This window comes from Dermochelys coriacea, chromosome 3 (genome assembly GCF_009764565.3).
Source record: "Dermochelys coriacea isolate rDerCor1 chromosome 3, rDerCor1.pri.v4, whole genome shotgun sequence".
In the NCBI taxonomy this organism is placed as follows: Eukaryota; Metazoa; Chordata; order Testudines; family Dermochelyidae; genus Dermochelys; species Dermochelys coriacea.
In genome coordinates this window covers 69,611,358-69,630,081 of record NC_050070.1, presented here as the reverse complement: position 1 = coordinate 69,630,081, position 18,724 = coordinate 69,611,358, and the positions used below count along the sequence as shown (strand labels likewise).

The following is an 18,724-nucleotide window of genomic DNA, read 5'->3' as shown; positions in this document are numbered from 1 at the left end:
AATTTTACCCGACCTCAACGAGAGGTGGAAGCTATGGCAGCAGCAGAGTGTCTCCTGCTGACGTAGCTTGGTGTAGACAGAGCTTTAAGTCAATGTAACTTACGTCGCTCAGCGGGTGTTTTTTTCATACGCCTGAGCAACGTAAGCTACATCGACTTAAGCAGTAGCGTAGACAAGCCCTTACTTTTTTTAGGTAATTGCTGAAATGCAAGGAGGTTCTTCTTGTGATAAAATGTAACGATAGGTATGTCTTGTTCATCTGTATTTGTTGAAAGCAATTGTGAAAACCTAGTAAATGTTGTATTTCCCCCCCCCATAGCTTTAATGTAAGGGCCAAATTAATAAATCATGTACAATTTACTCATAATGTTGAGATACATTATTTGGGAAACTGGGAAACCACTAAATATAATTTTTCTCAGAACTTTGTGGTCTTATGACTCATTAAATCCTGTATCCTATCTGAGTAATTTATCATGTGCATCTTGGAGGAGGATGAAGTCATGTGAGAGAAACATGGTGTGCTGTACCATATAAACTACTTTGTTATATGAAGTGACTCCTTCAAGATAATGCTAACAAAATCTCCCGTATATTTTATTTTTAAAGGGAGCTTTTCATACTGATACACCAAATTTCCTTTTTCAGCTGTCAAACGTTTAATGAAGGAAGCAGCCGAATTGAAGGATCCTACAGATCATTACCATGCACAGCCCTTGGAGGTTAGTTTCTGTATATATTTACTGTAGCTGTTAGTTTGTTTCTGCTGTATAATACCTAATATTTTTCTGCCTGGTTACATTGCTTTAAATCCATACATAATATTTAATTTTGGTTTTGGAGATTAATAGACCTTATTAAAATGGTCAGATTTTTATTTTTTCCTTCCTTGAAAACTATCAGGAACATTTGTAATCTAATGACTTCATGGAGTTGACTCATTGGTAAAAAGTACATAATAAAAGTTAAGATTTTATCTAAATAGTCATGTCACATTGTTGCAATATGTTTTTCCCCTGGGGATTGCATAACATCATAATTTAAATGTGAAGTGGTTATACATCTAAAAAGAAATTCATGTTATGTTATGAAGTTACTCTAGCAGAAAGTTTAAGGTTAGATTCTGTAATTGGATTGACACGTGTGCAGCTCTGTGCATACATGGGAGTCCATTGAAGTAACTGGTGGTTCAGTAGGAGCAGAAGGGAGCAGTTGCAGGATCTCACCTTTTAAAAAAAAATCTTACCCTAATGATGCTCTCTATGCTGCAGTCTCGGTCCTGGAAATTGTATAAACAGTCAAAAATTTGAGGAAAGGTGAAATTCTAGAGCAGACAAGACGGAACTTAAAAAAAAAAAATCCTAATAATTTATGTTACAGTATTGTAGAGTTTCTGGTTTTAGGTTGTAGCTGGAAAACCCCCCAATTTTTAAAAAAAGGAAAAAAAAAAAAAGAGGGGTGTTTATCCAATAAACACCAGAAATGGTTATTTGTATCTATAGGCTTGTCTACATGGAGCAGTAATGCAGACTTTGGAGGTGTAATTTTCAAAGTGCACTAAAGCAGTGGTTCTCAAACTGTGGGTCGGGACCCCAGAGTGCGTCACCAGGGCTGGCTTAGACTGGCTTGGGCTGAAGCCTGAGCCCCACCAACCCGGGTCAAAACTAAAACCCAAGGTCTGCTGCTCTGGGTGGCGGGGCTCAAGTTACAGGCACCGTGCCTGGGATTGTAGCACTTTGGCTTTGGCATTGTCCCCCCTGCACAGGCCAGTGGGGCTCGGGCTTTGGCTTTGACCCTCCCCCATCCCGCCAACCTGGGGTGGCAGAGCTTGAGTGGGCTCAAGCTTTGGTCACCCCTTCTGGGATCATGTCATAATTTTTGTTGTCAGAAATGGGTTGTGGTGCAATGAAGTTTGAGAACCCCTGCACTAAAGTGTTGCATGTTAATTTGTTCCTGTAGACCTTGCTGCTACACACTAAAGGTTCCCTAGTGTGCTTTAACATATTGCTGTTTGAAACAGTACTACATTACAAACAGATTACTCATTACAATATATACAGAGAGAGAGAGAGCCCTGAAAACCCCCAATTTTTGGACATCTATACACAACTCAAAAATTTCTAAAAGTAAACCTTAAAAAACAAAAAGAAAAGGAGTACTTGTGGCACCTTAGAGACTAACAAATTTATTTGAGCATAAGCTTTTGTGAGCTACAGCTCACTTCCTCACGAAAGCTTATGCTCAAATAAATTTGTTAGTCTCTAAGGTACCACAAGTACTCCTTTTTCTTTTTGCGAATACAGACTAACACGGCTGCTACTCTGAAACCTTAAAAAACAGAAGCCCTAAATGTTGGGACTTTGTCATTTGGTGGAATTTTTGCAGAAAAGCTTAGTGCACTTAGCATACGTAGAGCACTTAACATGCTTTTGAGTGCTATAAAATACAGATTATTGTTATTGATTAGCTTTTGTTTTTACTTGCAGTTTTTCTCCTGAAAAATGATTTTGGTAAAATATCAACTTTCATTTTTTTCACTTATATTTCTGTTTTATTTTAATTCCAGTGTTTTAAACCAAGTTCAGGGATAAACAGTACCTGGATTTTTATAATAGTAAGAATACGAAGGCCTATTTCAGGATGTTTTTTTGCTGGTAGTTTGTATGAATCTGCTGATTCCTCATTAGGACAGTCTCTCTCTCCTAGGGAGAGAACAGTGAGAAGCAAAACCTGAATAAATATTGATAGTACTATATTCTGTTCTTTCAAGAGTGATAAGTAGATGGGCAAACATAGAGCTGTGATCCAGCACTCAGCATTAGTCATGAGTAGGGATATTACTTTGTCAGTGTTGGTCACTACTGTCACCAGACCCTGTAAATTTTGCTGTTGATTTCAACTCAACTGTGAAAACAGAGAGCATGTCTTAATTAACAGTAAGCGATCATGACTTTTTTGCAGTGTCAGCGGAAGTGAAAAAGTTAAAATGGTTGGAATATGCAAACCTTTGAATAATGGTAAATAGTGGACAACAACACCAGCAACAAAATTGGCAAAATAAAGTGCTAAGCAACGAGCACAGCAATATTCTCAAACATTTAATGAAAACAAAGGAAAGTTATTTGTATCTAGTGCAGCATGTTGCTTTTACCAGAAACATTAGCTGTAACAAGCATCTGGAAAGTGCAACACATAAGTACCAACAAGAGGCATTACAAGTGAAGGAAAATAGAAATCTGAAACGTCAGAAAACAGCTCTTTACTACTAAGATCGAAGAGCAGCTTTACAGGAGATATGAAGCTTTCAGATTAACAGAAGCCTTTTCTCCCTCTTGTATATCCTTCACAATTCAAAACTCAGAGGGTTTTTAGAATGCAATCTGGAACACACACTGGAGTTATACCTAATGCAGACCAGTTTAGAAAGTTTTACTTACCCAAGAATTTTGAATATGACATTCAATAATTGGAGAGACAAGGTGGGTGAGATAATATCTTTTATTGGACTAACTTCTCTCGTCTCTCTCACCAACAGAAGTTAGTCCAATAAAAGGTAACTTCTATTGGTGAGAAAGACGAGAGAAGTTGGTCCAATAAAAGATACTACCTTACTCACCTTATCTCTCTAATATCCTGGGAGTAACATCCCAACACTGCATACTTTCAAGATTTAAAAGAAAAGCTGCATGCCTTTGAAGGAATCAGCATGGTAGCAGATGAAACTATTGATGCTGAAGACAGATATGTACTCAATATTCTTGCCATCCCTGGCCCAACAAGCAGTGATAACAAAGCTACTTCAGCTTCACATGAACAAAACAAGCTGGAAGTATTTTTATTTTGAGTTATGAGGTTTTGGAAGCAGTTAATTTAAAACAGTAATCCAGGCAGTAAGGGAAACTGTTGAGAAATTCATAATACCATTTGATTGCATGACTGCATTTGTGACAGATAATGTCACCTACATGGTAAAAGCTTGGGATTGAGGTTTGAAACCTTTATTTTTAAATGCAGTACACCTGATGTGCATGGTGCATTTGCTTAACCTTGTTTGTGATTTGTGGATGAAAATACTTTTAAAAGTAAATGCATTTGTTGTGACTATAAAACAGGCTTTCACTGTCTGCCCTACAATGAAAGCACAGTTTTGTATGTTTCTAATTGTAAAAGGGAAAAGTCCTTGCATACCACCAACCCCTGTAATAATCAGACGGAATAGTTGGTTCAAAGCACCTCTTTGTCATCTTGAATATGATGAGGATTACATTTCATTTTTTAGAAAGGGAAATGATCATAATAATAGTTTTAATGTGTTGCAGAGGTTAATCTCTGCCAATCTCCATAGGTTAGAGACTCTAAAGGAGTTTGCACCACATATCATGAATACTTTCACGGTTTATGAAGAACCCACAGTTCAGGCTCATTAGGTGAAAAATGACTGTGAACTTGTGCTGTAAGCTGAGAGCTCTGTTGAAACTTAACAATATCCAGCAACCAAAAATTGCACCTCTAGAAAGCGCAATAAAAAATAAGTCATACATGGAAACTGACTCAACCTCCCATTTTTGCCAACCTGCTGCTGCTTTTTTCAGTGCTGTATTGGTCCTTAACTGTAGCCTCCGCAATGCTGCACTGTCTTATAGTAGTTATTCTCTTTTAGCATTCTTCTGATTTTTAATTTTGAATTTTTGCTATTCTACAGAGCTACAGTCCATGCTTGTTTTAATAAAGTAATGATTATCTGTTTTTGTCCTGCTCTCTCTGACTTATGTGCTCTTGTTTTTTTGGTTTTTAGGATAATCTTTTTGAATGGCATTTTACTGTTAGAGGTCCTCCAGATTCAGATTTTGATGGAGGAATTTATCATGGACGAATAGTACTACCACCAGAGTATCCCATGAAACCCCCAAGCATCATTCTGTTAACAGTAAGAGTATTTAGCTGTCATCCTTTTTATATGGTCATTTCAATTAGAGTAACCTTAAAAGATGTTGGCAATATGAGAGTTCACTTAGAGAAAAGCGCAGAATTGTGCCTTTTTGTTTTGTTTATCCATTTGTATACCTGTAAATGAGACTAAATGAAAAATTTGAAGACTATTTATGCAAGATTATATACATTATGGAAAAGCCACTGTAGGATAGGGTGACCAGATGTCCCGATTTTATAGGGACTGTCCTGATATTTGGGGCTTTTTCTTATACAGGTGCCAATAACCCCCCACCCCCTTCAGTGATTTGTGCAAACAGCAGCAAGTGTGGCTTCAACAAACCTAATCGAGCTTTATGTTGTTGTCATTTGTTCAGTTGTTACATGATGATTGCAAACAGATTTACTTGAAAAGATTTTTACTGCTTAGTTTTATTGGTAGAAGCTAGTTTAACAAGGAATATTTGGATTGAATAATGTCTTTTTTGTTTTTCTTCCCTGAAGGCCAATGGCAGGTTTGAAGTAGGGAAGAAAATTTGTTTAAGCATCTCAGGACATCACCCTGAAACGTGGCAGCCTTCATGGAGTAGTGAGTATTACTTAATATTCAGTGTAATTCTTCTTCAGCAAAACATTGATGTACACCAACAAAACTAGTTTTCAGAATTATGTTCTTTGTGAAATTATCCATTATCTTATCTCAGTTTTATACTGTGCTCATCGGCATATCATTAAGCACAGTGCTTGATGTATGGGTCAATCTCTGATGACATGCAGAGGAATTTCTTCTACTTACTCCCCTGACCTCAGGGAGATACTGGAAATAACATTTGTTTCAGTTTCTGTCCCTTATAAAGAAATAAGTAGAATGGCGGGAAGAGGCACATGGTTTTAGTGTTGATGATTAAACTTTGAATTTAATGCATTTCTCTTAAGCTCACTTAAAGTTTCTTTGTAAACAAATCTTAGTTAAATTGACAATGGAATCAGTATCTTATTATGGTATCTATTGATCACAGGACTAAAAAAAATAAATTCTAAGACAGTACTATATTGGCTGAATGCCAACTAATTGTATGTTACTTCAGGGGTAAGGTAAAGGGTAAGTAGGAGTCTTGGCTGGTGCTGTGAGCACTTCCTCTCCTGTTCAATTTAATGTAACCATTCGTGCCACTTTCTGTTCAGGTTAGCAGGGCTAACCTTTAGGGTCTGAAAACTCCAGAGCTATGCCCTAACTCCATTTTTTGACCAACATGCATGTCCATATTAATCTCCATTTTTAATCAAAATAGGAAAAATAGCCACTGAATTTGTGGAGATCACCTTGGTGTAAATTAATCACTAGGGTTGAAAGTATGTCACCCTAATTTTCCAAAAACAACCTGGGTTATTCACAGTGTCCACCACAGTTGCCTGGAACAAGTCATTGGGGCCTGTATAGGCAATGTTCATAAGTCCCATGTGGTGTTGGGTTTTTTTGTGGATGCCAGGATTATGGCTACCACTGACACTAGGCTGCCTTGAGTTCTGCAGATGAAATGGTTCCTCTGCTGAGTTGGCAAGATAGTCTCTGGCGCAAACAGGTATACTGCACAGTGGCAAGCAGCCAAGCCAAAGCAGACAGAAGTAGGAAGGCTGTCTCCCCTCAACTTGAGCAGCAACTACAGCATACTGGAAGGTGGAACCAGGCCACCCACCCACCCTCACCAGCACCCTTCCTCAGTCTTGTGAAAAGAGTGGAAAACAGGAAGCACCACAGGAGAAGAAATCTCATAGGGAGAGAGTAAAGGGGGCTGATCTCAAGGGAGAAAAAAGATGGGATACCAGGAAGGGGAAAGGTAAGATGGTATGTTTAAGATCAGTGAAGGGATGTGAATTGGTGTGAGAGGGAGGTATAGGGAGGACTTGGAAGAGACAATGGAATATTGATGGGCTCAAGGGGGTGGGAGATCAAGGGAAGTATGGTGAACTATTGATATTTATTTTCCCCAGGTAAACAAGCAAGTAGAATTTTACAAGGCTGTATATATAAAACATTCTGAGTGTTGTTTTAAATTTATAGTTATGCAAAATACTTTGAATCCTGTTTTACTTCCTAGTCTGGTCACTTTAAGTTTTCCTTCTGAATCAGCTTGAATAGCGATCTAGGTTGGATATTAGGAAAAGCTATGTCACTAGGAGGGTGGTGAAGCACTGAAATGGGTTACCTAGGGAGGTGGTAGAATCTCCATCCTTAGGGTTTTTAAGGCATGGCTTGACAAAGCCCTGGCTGGGATGATTTAGTTGGGATTGGTCCTGCTTTGAGCAGGGGGTTGGACTAGATGACCTCCTGAGGTCTCTTCCATCCCTGATATTCTATGATTCTATGTGTAGTGTGTGGTCAACTGAGTAACATGGTTTGTAATTCTGAAATGGCACTCTGTACTAAATGAACTCTAAAAGGAGAGGGGAGGATCCCAAACCCTGAGTTTAAAATGACTGAATGGTTTTTGCTTTTTGCAAGTCTCACTGCACTATACTACTTATACATTTCCCTGAAGTGGGAAGAGGAGGAATCATGCCGCAGGATGCATTGCACAAAGCCACATCTTTTTGCATTTCCCCCCCCTCATCTATCACTGTTTGTTTGTTTTTATGCCATATTGTTAATCATTTGTCCCTACCCTGGATATAAATTGCACACTAAAATATATTGTGGAAAACCAGGGCTCATAGAACTATGCATGAATCAACATGTTCTGCTGAAGCAGAATTACAGCTATGAACATTTTGAGGCTGCAGAATCTCAGGGGTTCTATTAGCAGAACAATTTTTCAGTCTCTGCTTAATAGCTTTTAAACTTTTTTCAGCAATTGTTGAGGGCTTTTGTGGGCAGTATATATGCTGCTGTGGTATTTATTATCTGTGGGCTTGTATGTTAATTTTCTTAGGTATTATCCAACTCAGTAGCACTTCTGCGATTGTCTATTTATTTAATGACAGGTTCAGAGTAGCAGCCATGTTAGTCTGTATTCGCAAAAAGAAAAGGAGTACTTGTGGCACCTTAGAGACTAACAAATTTATTTGAGCATAAGCTTTCTTGAGCTACAGCTCACTTCATCGGATGCATTACATGAAGTGAGTTGTAGCTCACGAAAGCATATGCTCAAATAAATTTGTTAGTCTCTAAGTGCCACAAGTACTCCTTTTCTTTTTGCCTATTTATTTAATTACTGTTATGGTACCTTAAGTTTTCATATAGGCATTCTTTTATTATATATAATAAACAATTGTAATAAATCAAAAGAAGAAACATGTACACATGACAAGTATGTTCATTGCAAACTAGTCCTTCTCCCGATATGCTAACAATCTAAGGCCCAAATTCAGCAAATAACTGTACGTGGGCCATGCCAAGTTAATCTCCTTATTATGGTTCTTTTCCACCCTATTTCCTCCCTCCTTATTTTGTACTCAACTGTTCATTTTGATCCATTATTTCTATGGGCCTTAGTCTTCCTTTTCAGTCTTTGTCCTCTGCCCCCTTCCATCAGCCATCACTTCTTCATCTCACCTTACATAATCCTTTCATCTGTGACTTCTTGCCATAAAAGAAAAGGGATTTTTCTTGTGTTCTCCTTATTTTTTGTATACTGAAAGGATTACATTCTTTTGTTGTTTTTGGTGTGATTACAAGAAATTTTCTTCAGACAGAGTGGAATCTTGTAGACAAAACTCATTACTCCCCCCCCCCCCCCAAAGTCTAAACTCAGTTAAGTAACAATTCTGGGAAAAACTTAATTTGAATCTTTATTTTTTTTCCAATTTCAGTAAGAACAGCTTTACTAGCCATTATTGGTTTTATGCCAACCAAAGGAGAGGGAGCCATAGGATCCCTTGACTACACACCTGAGGAAAGAAGAGCACTTGCCAAGAAGTAAGTCTTATTTTTTTTAACATCTCCAACAATTTTTAATATAAAAATCATAGATCTGTAGGAAAGAGGATTCCCTTTCCTCTGATCTGAATAATCACTTCTAGAATTGTCAGTCAATAAGAAATAAGTAACTATATATCAAGATTATTGAAGAAATAAATTAACAATGCCAGCAGTATGCTTGTATCACTGTGATTACATATCTGGTCTTGTTTCTTTGCCCAAGTTTGTTTTGCCTTCAACATTAATTCCCTTTAATAACTTTTGTCTGTGAAGACTTTCTTTCTGCACACCAGGCTTATAGGCTGTTACCTTATCCTGTAACATCTATGAGAAAATGGTAGGAGTGCTAATGCCATCTGTACATTTGTCACTGCAGCCCAACAGAATGTCTTGCCGAACCGATTTCTTCCTAATAAAGAGAGAAGTAAAATGAAAGTGAGAGTTTTCAGGACCAGTGTCTGGTCTCAGAGGTCTAATTGCAGAATTAAGGAAGTGGATCAAAGGATCTTCATTTTGCATATCAAGGCAAGATCCCTTGCTCATCCTCAGAGCTTCTTAACCGGACCTTTTTGAAATTCCAGTTCTAATGAACAGAAACTCCTAAATTGCACCTTAAAGGTGAAATGGTTCTGTGGAATCACTACCTTTATGTGTTATAGTAGGACTGAATAATAAATATAGCTCTTAGAAGCAGGCAGTAATAGAAATTTGTTGGTGAAAAGTTTTCTTCTAAGCAGCATTGTCTCTTCAACAACAACAACCCCTTATTCTCTTCCATGCCTTGCCATTCAGAAGATTTAGAGTCTGGCATATCCAGCCAAAAGACCTAACATCGCAATTGAAGGTTGATATGACTTTCCATTTCTAGAAGGGGTGAAGACAAAGTCTGTGTTTTAGCATTGAGAAAAATGTTTCAGCTACTGTTCAGAAAAATGCTAAGTGCACAATGTCTGGAGCCCAATTGAAGGCTGTTCTGTTTGTGTTCTCTAGGACTTTCTTCTGATGGAAAATGTAATCTCTAAGAAAGGTATTAGCAAAAAGAGATGCTTTATGTTGTATTTGCAAAGTGCTTAACAATAGCTTATATGTAGGTATTTGATATATTACATGGCTAGAACTCTATGGATGAATTTACAGGATATGCAGAGCACTATTTCTGACCAGAAATTCATTTCATGGAAGTCCCTTAAGAAAGTGGACCTTTGTCTTTTGGTATTTGGCTTCCTGAATGTTGCAGTCTTACTCTTAAATAAGATTTTCATTAATGTTATGCGTTCAGAAGCGACAGCACTTTGGGCAGTGTGGTTGAATGAACAATGTGAAATGTAGTCCTAAATTACACCACCTCTGCCTGCCCATTCCAAAGGATTGATTCAGTAGTTTTTTAAGTAAGGACTCAGCGTTGGACAAAAGGCTGAAGCTTAGAGATATATTACCTTAACACTCCTGGGATGCCTTCCGTCCTCTGTGTGGGAGAAAACCTGTTTCTCTTCCTTTGGTCAGACTTTAGACCATAATATTAGTGAGTATCCATGTTTCCTAATATGTTAATATATTCATTTCACAATGATATTAATCACCAATGTGTCATTAGCTTTCATAAAAGACTTTGCTTGATACACTTTTTTATAATACAGTAATATTTAAGGTTAAGAGTTTGTCACGGTTATTTTTAGTAAAAGTCAGGGACAGGTCATGGTCATAAAAAAAAAAAAAAAAAATTCACAGAAGCCTGTGACCTGTCATTGACTTTTACTAAAAATAATTGTGACAAAATGGGGGATGAGAGCATAAACCTGGCTCCGGGAGGGGAAATAGGGGGAGAGGGTCCAGCACCTGCCACTGCTGTGGCTGACGGCTCTGGGCTCCCCCTTGGAACTGTGGGGCCAGTGGCAGGGAGCTATGGGTTCCCCTGCTGCCCCGGGTCCCCCCGCTGCCAGTGGTGGCTCAGAGCTCTGCCCTTGGTCGCCCGCAGTGGCTGGGAGCTGCGAAGTTGGTGGCTTGGAGCTCCGGGTCCTTCCACTACCCGCAGCAGCCAAGAGCTGCAGTGGCCCCTTACCGCCTGTGGCGGCTCAGCTCCAGGGCTTCCTCTGACCACCTTGGGGCTGAAGCGGAAAGTGTCTTGGAGGTCTCTGGAAGCTATGGAATCTGTGACTTCAGTGAACTCCGTGACATAAACTTGCCATTAGAAATGTTGTATACTATCAGTTGATTATATTACTTATCATCTGAAGTTCGATCCCCTGTTTTTATAGTTCAGAGGCTATCTCATCCACTCACTAGGTTGATGGCTTTCTTTACCTTTTATGTAAATATGCCTTCATTGTCTCTGTCTGATGATGAGGCTGGTCAGACAATTACACATTCCTTTGTTTAGGGCAGAGTCGGCTTATGTATTGCTTGTCAAACAAATTTTAAAACATAATTCTAGCATGTATCCATATTATGTATCCATAATTCTAGCATGTATCTATCCATAACTCCACCTGGAGTACTCACTTTGTGCACACCCTATACATTCATCATGCAAGAATATTAGTGATCAGTGAGTTATTAATTTTCCATTGATCTCTTACATAACTCCTTTTAGATACAGATGAGGACAGCAGAGTGTGAGGTGTAATGAATATGTCATAGAATCATAGAATATCAGGGTTGGAAGGGACCTCAGGAGGTCATCTAGTCCAACCCCCTGCTCAAAGCAGGGCCAATCCCCAATTTTTTCCCCCTGTCCCTAAATGGCCCCCTGAAGGATTGAACTCACAACCCTGGGTTTAGCAGGCCAATTTACAAACCACTGAGCTATCCCTCCCCCCCATCAGTCAGTGGGCCTTGGTGTCATACCCCCATGTTTATTTTTCAAGGAGCCTTGACTTTGCTCCTTTTATCATGCCATCCTCTACACACAAAACACATTACTTCATGTGATTAAAAAAGTCACTACATTCTCCATTAAGTCCTTCCTCAAGACCCAGTTCTGCAATGATGTCTGCAATAAATTAGCCCATTAATTATGATTAGGTAATTAGGTAGCTGGACATAGTATATTTGCACTGTGTTGATATTCCTCTTTTCCTCCCTTTATGTGTTGCTTTTCTCCTTAGATTGTAGCTTTTTCAGGTGTGTGCTGTGTCTAGCATATTGTGGGTGCTACCAAAATACAAATACTAAATTTTCTCTGCTTTATGCCTCTCTTCCCCCGGACGGTCTGTATTGGTAGGAATATGAAATTAGCTGACCTTTTCATCTCTAGATTCTATGAAAGCCCAGTGATTTTAATTGCTCTTGTTGGCCAGAAGGTTTACCCACCCGCTTCACTCTTTAGCCCCATTGTACAAACTTCTGGTTCTCAATCTTCTTTTGTACTCCAGAAATAAGAATGTCTTTTGCTGTTGTCTTGCCTTCTGAGAAAAGAGAATTTAAAAAATTATATATGTTCTCTACAATGCTCTACATCAGCATTTACTCCAAATGCTTTATTTGGGACTCATTGTAGAGAGTATCATGTTTATGTTTTTTGCCTGCATGTTGTACAAGTCCAAGAATGTTTGTCGAAGAAAATAGCTGATTTTGATAGTGTTACATTTCTGTCAGCATCATGTGGACAAAGTATGGGTTCGTCCATTGTTCATTCTTTAAGGTCATAGTTTAGATTAGACCACAGGCTAAATTGCAGGGTAGGGAAAAGAGATGGCTGGAGTTAATATAAGGTACAAGAGGATAAGTACCAAGAACTTACCTGTGGATGTGGGTGGCTGTTGTGGGGGACGAAGGGAGAAAGAAGTGTATAACAGACACTGTCTATAGTATGATAGAAGCATAGAAATGTAGATCTGCAAATGACATCGAGCGGTCATCTAGTCCCTCCTCCTGCAGTGAGGCAGGACGGGTATAGCTAGACCATTCCTGACAGCTGTTTTCTAACCTGTTGTTAAAAACCTCCAATGTTGGGGTGGGGGGTTCCACAGCTTCTCTTGGTAACCTGTTATGGTATTTAACTATACTTACAGTTAAAAGTTTTTCCTAGTACCTAACCTAAATTTCCCATGTTACAGATTAAGCCCATTACTACTTGTCCTACCTTCTGTGGACATAGAGAACAATTGATCATTATCTTCTGTATAACAGCCTTTAATATATGTGAAAACTGTTATTAGATTCCCCCTTCAAGTCGTCTTTTCTCAAGACTAAACATGCCGAGTTTTTTAATCTTTCCTTATGGGTCAGATTTTCTAAGCTTTTTATCATTTTTGTTGCTCTCATCTGGACTCTGTCCAATTTGTCCACATCTTTCATAAAGTGTGGCACCTAGAACTAGAGGCAGCCCCACCTGGAGTACTCACCAATGCTGAGTAGAATTGAACAGGTCTCTCCTGTGTCTTGCATATGACACTCTTGTTAATACATCCCGGGATGATTTTTCTCAATTGCATCATATTGACTTTAGGGTTCATTGTAACCTACAGATTCTTTTCAGGAGTACTACCACCTAGCTAGTTATTCTGCATTTGATTTTTTCCTTCCTAAGTGTAGCACTTTGCACTTGTCTTTATTGAACTTCATCTTGTTGACTTTAGGGCAGTTTCTCCAATTTGTCAAGATCCCTTTGAACTCAAATCCTGTGCTCCAAAGGGCCTGTTAGCCTTCCTAGCTTGGTGTCATCCACTAATTGTATAACTATACTGTCTATTCCATTATCCAAGTTTTTAAAAATACTGAATAGTACTGGACCCAGGCAGACCCCCCTGTGGGACTAGATGCATCCTTCCAGCTACACAATATGTTTTTTCAACCAGTAGAGCATCCACTTTATAATTACTTCGTTTAGACTGTTTCCCTAGTTTCCTTATGAGAATGTAATGCATCAAAAACTTCACTAAAATCAAAACGTCAGATTGACAGCTTCCCCCTATGCACTAGGGGCCAATAACCCTTTCAAAGAAGGCAATTAGTTTGGTCTGGCATGATTTTTTTCTTGACAAATCCATGTTGGCTATTCTTATTACACTGTTATCCTCTAGGTGCTTACAAATTGTTTAATAATTTACTCTTAGACTTTAAGGCCAGAAGGGACCATCATGATCATCTAGTCTGACCACCTACATGTTGCAGACCACAGAAACTCGCCCACCCCCTCCTGTAATAGACTTATCACCTCTGGCTGAGTTACTGAACTCCTCAAATCATGACTTAAAGACTTCAAGTTACAGAGAATCCACCATTTACTCTTGTCTAAACCTGCAAGTGACCTGTGCCCCATGCTGCAGAGTAAGGCAGAAAATCCCCAGGGTCTCTGCCAGTGTGACCCGGGGGAAAATTCCTTCCTGATCCTAAATATGGCAGTCAGTTGGATCCTTAGCATTTCAGCAAGACCCACCAGCCAGACACATGGAAAGAATTTTCTGTAGTAGCTCAGAGCCTTCTCCATCTACTGTCCCATCACCAGGTAATATTTGCTACTAGCAGTCATAGATTGGCTACTTACCATTGTAGGAATCTCATCATTCCATCCCCTCTGTAAACTTATCAAGCTTAGTCTAGAACCCAGTTAGGCTCTTTGTCCCCACTACTCCCCTTGGAAGGCTGTTCCAAAACTTCACTCTTCTGATGGTTAGAAACCTTCATCTAATTTCAAGTCTAATTTGTTGATGGACAGTTTATATCCATTTGTTCTTGTGTCAACATTGGTACTTAACTTTAACTCCTCTCCCTCTCTGGTATTTATTCCTCTGATATATTTATAGAAAGCAATCCTATCTCCCTTCATTTAGTTAGGCTAAACAAGCCCAGCTCTCTTTTGAGGTATGTTTTGCATTCCTCTGATCATCCTAGTAGCCCTTCTCTGCTCCTGTTTCAGTTTGAATTCATCTTTCTAAACATGGGAGACCAGAATTACACGCAGCAGTCCAGATGAGGTCTCATCAATGCCTTGTATAATGGTACTAACGCTTTCCTATCTTTCTTGGAAATACCTTGCCTGATGCATCCTAGGATTGCATTAGCCTTTTTCATGGCTACATCACATAGTCATCCTGTGATCAAGCAACATACCTCGGTCTTTTGCCTCTGCGGCTTCCAACTGATAAGACCCCAGCTAATAGCAAAAATTCTTGCTGTTAGTCCCTAAGTGCATGAACCTGCACTTTGCACTATTAAATTTCTACCCATTTCTATTGCTCCATTTTTCAGGGTTATCCAGGTCTTCTTATATGATCTCTCAGTATCTTTCCAGGTATCGAAGTTAGGCTGATTGGCCTATAATTCTCTGGATCCTCTTTGTTCCCCTTTTAAAAGATAGGTACTTTGCCCATCTCCAATCCTCTGGGCCCTCACCTGTCCTCCATGAATTCTGGAAGATAATCACTAATGGTTCCAAGATTACTTCCGCTAGTTCCTTAAATACTTTAGGGTGAATTTCATCAGGCCCTGCTGAATTGAATATACCTAACTTATCTGAATCGTCTTTAATCTGTTCTTCTTATTCGCACTTGTGTTCCTTCCCCCTTCTTGTTAATATTAATTGTGTTAAGCATCTAGTCACAACTAACATTTTTAATAAAGATTGACGCAAAATAGACTTTAAACACTTCAGCTTTCTTGGTGTTGTCTGTTAATAGCTCTCTTTACTCTCTTTTTATGTAGTGACCTGCATTTACCTTTATTTTTCTCTTGCTCCTAATGTATTTATAGAACCTTATTTTTATAGAACTACTTTTTGCCTTTTATGTCCTTTGCCAGGTGTAACTCGTTTTGTGCCTTAGCCTTTCTGATTTTGTCTCTATATGCTTGCACTTCCTTTTGTATTCATCCTTAACAATTTGTCCATATTTCAACTTTTTGTAGGATTCCTTTTTGATTTTCAGGTCATTAAAGAGCTTATGTAGCCATATTGCCCTCTTGCTGTTCTTCCTATTAGTTTGCAATTTTGCCTTTAATATTGTCTCTTTGAAAAACTGTCAGCTCTCCTGAACTCCTCCTTTTTCCCTTGTATTTTTTTCCCATGGGATCTTACCTAGCAAGTCCATTGTCCTTATTCTGCTCCTCTCACTCTTTCCTTTCCTTAGAATCATGAAGTCTATAATTTCTTTATCACTTTTACCCAAGTTGCCCTCTGCCTTCAGAGTCACATCCAATTCTTCCATGTTAGTCAAAAGCAAGTCTAAAATGGCTACCCCTCTGGTTAGTTCCTCTACCTTCTGAATCAAATTGTCCCCAACACATTCCAAGAACTAACTGGACATTTTGTATTTTGTTATATTACTTTTCCAACAGATATTTGGGTAGTTGAAGTCTGCCATTACTACCAGGTCATGTGTTTTGGATATTCCTGTTGTTTGTTCTAGAAATGCCGGTGCCTCCTTCTCCTGACTTGGTGGTCTACCGTGATGTTGTCCCTGTTTTTTGATCCTTTTATCTTCACCCAGAGGCTTTCAGCTGGTCTGCCTCTCAGCTCCTTCTAGACTCAGAACAAGTGCATGCATTCTTGATATACAATGCAACATCTCCTCCCTTTTTTCCCTGCCTGTCCTTCATGAACAATATAATACCCCTCAATATCAATATTCTAGTCATGAAATTTATCCAACCAAATTGGTGATGCCAATTAAGTCATAATTTTGCTTGTGTAGTTAGACTTCCAGTTCTTCCTGTTTATTCCCTATACTCCTGGCATTTGTGTATAGACATGTAAAATGTTGAGAAAATTCTCCCACTGTTTTCCTTCTTGTTGATTCTATGAACCTATTGTAATTTTCCATTCCCATCCCCAACTTCGAGCCCTCCATCAAGGTCACGTTTTTTATACTTACTGTGTGGGATTTTGTCATTTTCCCCCTTTAAAACTATTTTAAAGCCCTCCTGGCTAGGTTGGCAAGTTGGTGTTTGATCATATTTTTCCCTTTCTTCATCTGGTTGTTGCCATCTCTTTCCTCCAGTCCTCCTTCCCAGAGAAGCCTCCCATGGTCAAGGAAGCCAAAGCTTCATAACTCATTAGCTTCATTGTTATTTTTTTTTAGTTTTGTGGAGAAATATAAAATACTCTGAAACTACTTATAAATAATTTTTGGAAGGGTTAATTTAAAAACCAAAATCTTGGCTATACCTAAATGAGGGCTATTTGCTGTTTTGGTGTTTTGTTTTTTGTTTTGTTTTTTTTGGTGTGTGCAACGGCCTGTCATTAAAAGTCTACTATTACCATCATATAATGAAAGACCCCATCATAACATACATGTGTAATGTAATAGAGTCAATGCTGCTAGAGGAACCTTAAATCTGAATTTAGTGGTTGTAAAGTTTCTATGTTGTTGTAATACCATGGCTTTTTGCATTATATATTTTGCTGGTTTTGATAATTAATTTATAACAGAGATAAAACAGCCATTAATAATGTTGGTAATATCTTTAATATAATAAGAGGCCACAGAAATATTATGAAAACTGGGAGTAAATATTTTCCAAAAATTACATCTAGGAAAGAGTATATAGAATTCTAAGCCCAGATTTTTCAACACTGCGCCAATGATAGTTGCTACAGACTGAGAGCATACTTTATTTTTTAACTGTTTATGCTAATTATGCTAATTATGACCCAAGTGCTTTGATAGGTTGTCTTGTTAATGTTTCTCATTTTTCAAGAAAAACATTGTTTAAAACAAGAAAATGTCCATTTAAAACTATTTTACTTATCAGGTCACAGGATTTCTGCTGTGAGATATGTGGCTCAGCAATGAAGATAAGCCTGTTACCATTAACATCAGGAAGTGCTTCAAGCCAGGCTGATGAAGAGGCCAAGGAACTTGCCAGACAAATTAGCTTCAAGGTAGACTGACTATTTGTAATTTTTCTTGGTTTGATCGCTTAATTTGAGGGAACTGCAAATGTAGTGTTGCTAGGAGGAAACAAAAACATTGAGAAAATGCTTACATTGTAACACAGCAGCACTGCCTTGTATTGCTGTGCAGGAGACTTGGTTTCAAGGTAAGCTGTGGAAAACTAGACACTTTCCAAAGATGGTGAAGTTGGTTTCTGGGAAGACGCAAACTGATGTGTTGTCCCACACAAGCACTGACTGTGGTTCAGTGACAATGGTAGCAAAGGTGATAGGAAAGGTTGCCTAACCATGTTGGAGAGCAATCCTATCTTGATGAAATTTTCCAAGCTTAGTTTAGTGTTTGCCCAAACATAAATACTTTTGAGAAGTTTAGAGAAACACAATTCTGATGATTTTTTTTGTATATGAAGAGAGTAAAACATATACTTTTTTCATTATGCACAAAAACAATTGCAAACTTTTCCCCCCACAAGCTGCACAGCTGAAGAGATTGAATGTAGAAAATTGGAATCTAGTATGGATAGGGTTCTTACCAGAAAGTGCCTTTTGGGTGGTCCAGTGAAATCAGGTTTTTGTTTAGCCAAGTATGATACTTAGAAATTAGCATGTCTTGCATGCACCATATGCTTTTCACTAAATTTAAGAAAGTGAATCACTGAGGAAGACTCTGCTGTACATGGCGTCAGGGCTTTCTTAACTGTAGTGAAACCTCAGTGTTGCATCTTATGCAAAAGACTACCCATTGACTTCAGTGTGATCAGAATTTCACCCTATATCTCCAGTAGCACAGTTCCCCCTAACACTGTGCTACGATATTGGTTTGGTCTAGAATCAAAGTGAATATTGCCACCTGCTGAACAACCAATGCCAATTTTTGTAGCACTTATGTGTTCCTTAGCAGTCACCTTTCCAAATATGGACATGGCCTGATTCTGTTCATAATCATATTTTTCATATGAAGATCTCAAAATACTTTACAAAGGTGGGGTAAGGAGGAGAAATACAGGCACAGAAAGTTAAAAGGTGACTTGCAAAAAGCTAAAAAT

General features: G+C 38.6%; 1 protein-coding gene across 2 annotated transcripts in view; it reads left to right on the top strand.

Moving 5' to 3' along the window:
* UBE2J1 (ubiquitin conjugating enzyme E2 J1) overlaps positions 1 to 18,724 on the top strand; it is a 54,125-nt gene that overhangs the window by 14,808 nt on the left and 20,593 nt on the right. Inside the window, exons 2-6 of one of the 2 annotated variants that reach the window (XM_038395957.2) lie at positions 649 to 722; positions 4,796 to 4,927; positions 5,434 to 5,518; positions 8,740 to 8,845; positions 17,537 to 17,666. In XM_038395957.2, the coding sequence (XP_038251885.1) occupies positions 649 to 722; positions 4,796 to 4,927; positions 5,434 to 5,518; positions 8,740 to 8,845; positions 17,537 to 17,666 (527 nt within the window). The remainder of the gene's footprint in view (positions 1 to 648; positions 723 to 4,795; positions 4,928 to 5,433; positions 5,519 to 8,739; positions 8,846 to 17,536; positions 17,667 to 18,724) is intronic. The other variant, XM_043510645.1, reaches the window with a different exon arrangement.